The 2166-nt window shown below is 40.0% G+C and overlaps 1 protein-coding gene across 1 annotated transcript; it reads right to left on the reverse strand.

Moving 5' to 3' along the window:
- Positions 1 to 346: 346 nt before the first annotated feature.
- LOC121393563 (palmitoyltransferase ZDHHC2-like) lies at positions 347 to 1418 on the reverse strand. The gene has a single exon (XM_041562385.1). The coding sequence runs from the start codon at positions 1381 to 1383 to the stop codon at positions 403 to 405; it is 981 nt and encodes a 326-aa protein (XP_041418319.1). The 5' UTR covers positions 1384 to 1418; the 3' UTR covers positions 347 to 402.
- Positions 1419 to 2166: the final 748 nt, after the last annotated feature.

Consider the following 2166-nt stretch of genomic DNA (forward strand, 5'->3'; position numbering starts at 1 on the left):
AAATGCGATAACTGGCGAACAATTATTCTTGCGCAAGAAAATTTGCAAATTTATATTTACCGCAGGTTAGTAAACTGGCGATAACATATTTGGCGAAAATTCTGTCTATATATTGTGCGAATATTTTTAACGCACTTTAGTAAACGGACCCTTATGACCTTGCTTATTGGCTGCCTGAAATCCCTCCCCCCTATATCCATTGGACGAAAGAATAAGGATTCGGTGACTTGTTTCCTAACATTGGAGATAAATAAGACAGCAGAGAAGCAGTTCAGTTACATGCAATATTACATTTATTTATATTAGATTTACATCACAGTTAAAAAAAAACTTTATATAAGTCCTTTTTTGCAAATTCTTCCTCGTAGTCTTCCCTGTGGTCACTGTCAGTCCAGTGATTTTTCAGTTCTGGCTCTCAGTAATGTCTTTGGCAACAGCAGCAGCATTTTTTTCTATGTCCTTTGTGGCATCAGTCATTGGGAATGTATAGCCATCTCCTAAGCTGCTGAAGACTGGGAGGAACCAATATTTCTTTTCATCTCCAAACACTTGTCTCAGGTTCTTGCTCAAGCCCAAGTCATAACGTTCATTCCATGTGCCACTTTCACCCTCCCTAGAAGTGATATTATCTACAGCCCAATGGCAATGAATATATAACAATAGTAATAACATTACACAGCAGAATGTGCTCAAGCTGAACAGCACAATGATCGGCACTTTGGATTGGGTGTTGGGCAGCTGATGAGTCCAGAATAGTATGGAGCCATAAAGTGACACTGCGCTAGTGAATAGGCACAATAGCAATGCATAAACCACGCACAGGAGGAAGGACTTGTAGTTCGAAAATCCCACACAGTTATTTAGAAAGACGCAGTGATGATCCAGTTTCAGTATACAGATGTCACACACTGGGCAATGGTGGCACCTCTCTGGCTTTAGCAGTTGGCATGTGGCACAGTACCTAAAAGCTCCTTTTGAGTCCTTAGTAGAAATAGGCAAGTCTTTAGCCATACGAACGAGGATCTCCTGCAGCACTTCTGGCTTTCTCTCACTCAGGTACCGCTGCTTGTCAGACTCCGACAGGCGGAATTTTGCCGGAGGGACAGCGGGAGGAGTCATAACAGTGCGGAGATAGGACCACACGCACAGGAGGAACAAAAGGTGGAAAATCACCAGGAAGGTGATCTTTGCCCCTAATAACTGTACAGTGAATATGCACAGCTCCACCACAAATATATAATAGCAGCCAGCCAGGAGGCTAATGAAAAGTACAAGCATGATCTTGCCGAATCTCCTTATGAAAGGACGATCTTCTGCATTTATATCGTCTGTTTCTTCTTCATCATTCATATTTATCCGAATATCTTTCTCTTCTTTTTCCATTATTGTTTCTTGAAGTTATGATAAAAAATGAAAAAAGTTCTGAAGTAACAAGAAAAAGTAAAAAATGTAAAAAGTGAAAAGACTGGAGTTCTGATGTTGCAGCAACAGCGCTCAGCAGTCTAATGATCAAACAGGTGAGAGCAACAGGCAGAGTCTCTTCTGTTTATGACATCATAATGGGATCTGTTTTCTCAGCCAATGGCAAGCATATCATTAACCTTGACCAACAACAAACAGTGTAACCATAGCAACCAACGGTCATTTCATTCCCACTATGGCTGCAGAGCAGCTTCACTTTCCATATTGTAACCGACCAACAGTGTTAGACAGTTAATGATCATAAGTGATATTATAACTGAATGTTCAAACTACTATTGAAACATGGTGTTTTTTCCTTATCTGGAGTTCAAACAACTCTACTCAATATAGAGAGTTTGGTACAAGATGGATTCCTTGGAGGCTATTGCAATTTCCACACTAACACTTTGTCCGTTGCAACCGCAGTTATGCTGGAATTTTGAAATCCCACACTGTGTTCATGAGATGAAGTATTTGTAGTAAGTTATACACGAGTTACACATGAACTGGACCTGGGAAGCTTTGTCCAGCAGAATGAATTCAAGGGAGACTCAGACTTATTTAGAATGAATTTCTCCTTGTGAGTTAGACCATTTGTTGAGTATTTTTATATGAAGGTCTAGTTTTTATTTTCATGAAAACACTGGCTGAAAGATGTGTGACAAATTCACTGGTCTCTAGTCTTTATACTGTGTATTTCCCTGA

This window comes from Xenopus laevis, chromosome 5L, assembly GCF_017654675.1.
Source record: "Xenopus laevis strain J_2021 chromosome 5L, Xenopus_laevis_v10.1, whole genome shotgun sequence".
NCBI classification, from domain to species: Eukaryota; Metazoa; Chordata; class Amphibia; order Anura; family Pipidae; genus Xenopus; species Xenopus laevis.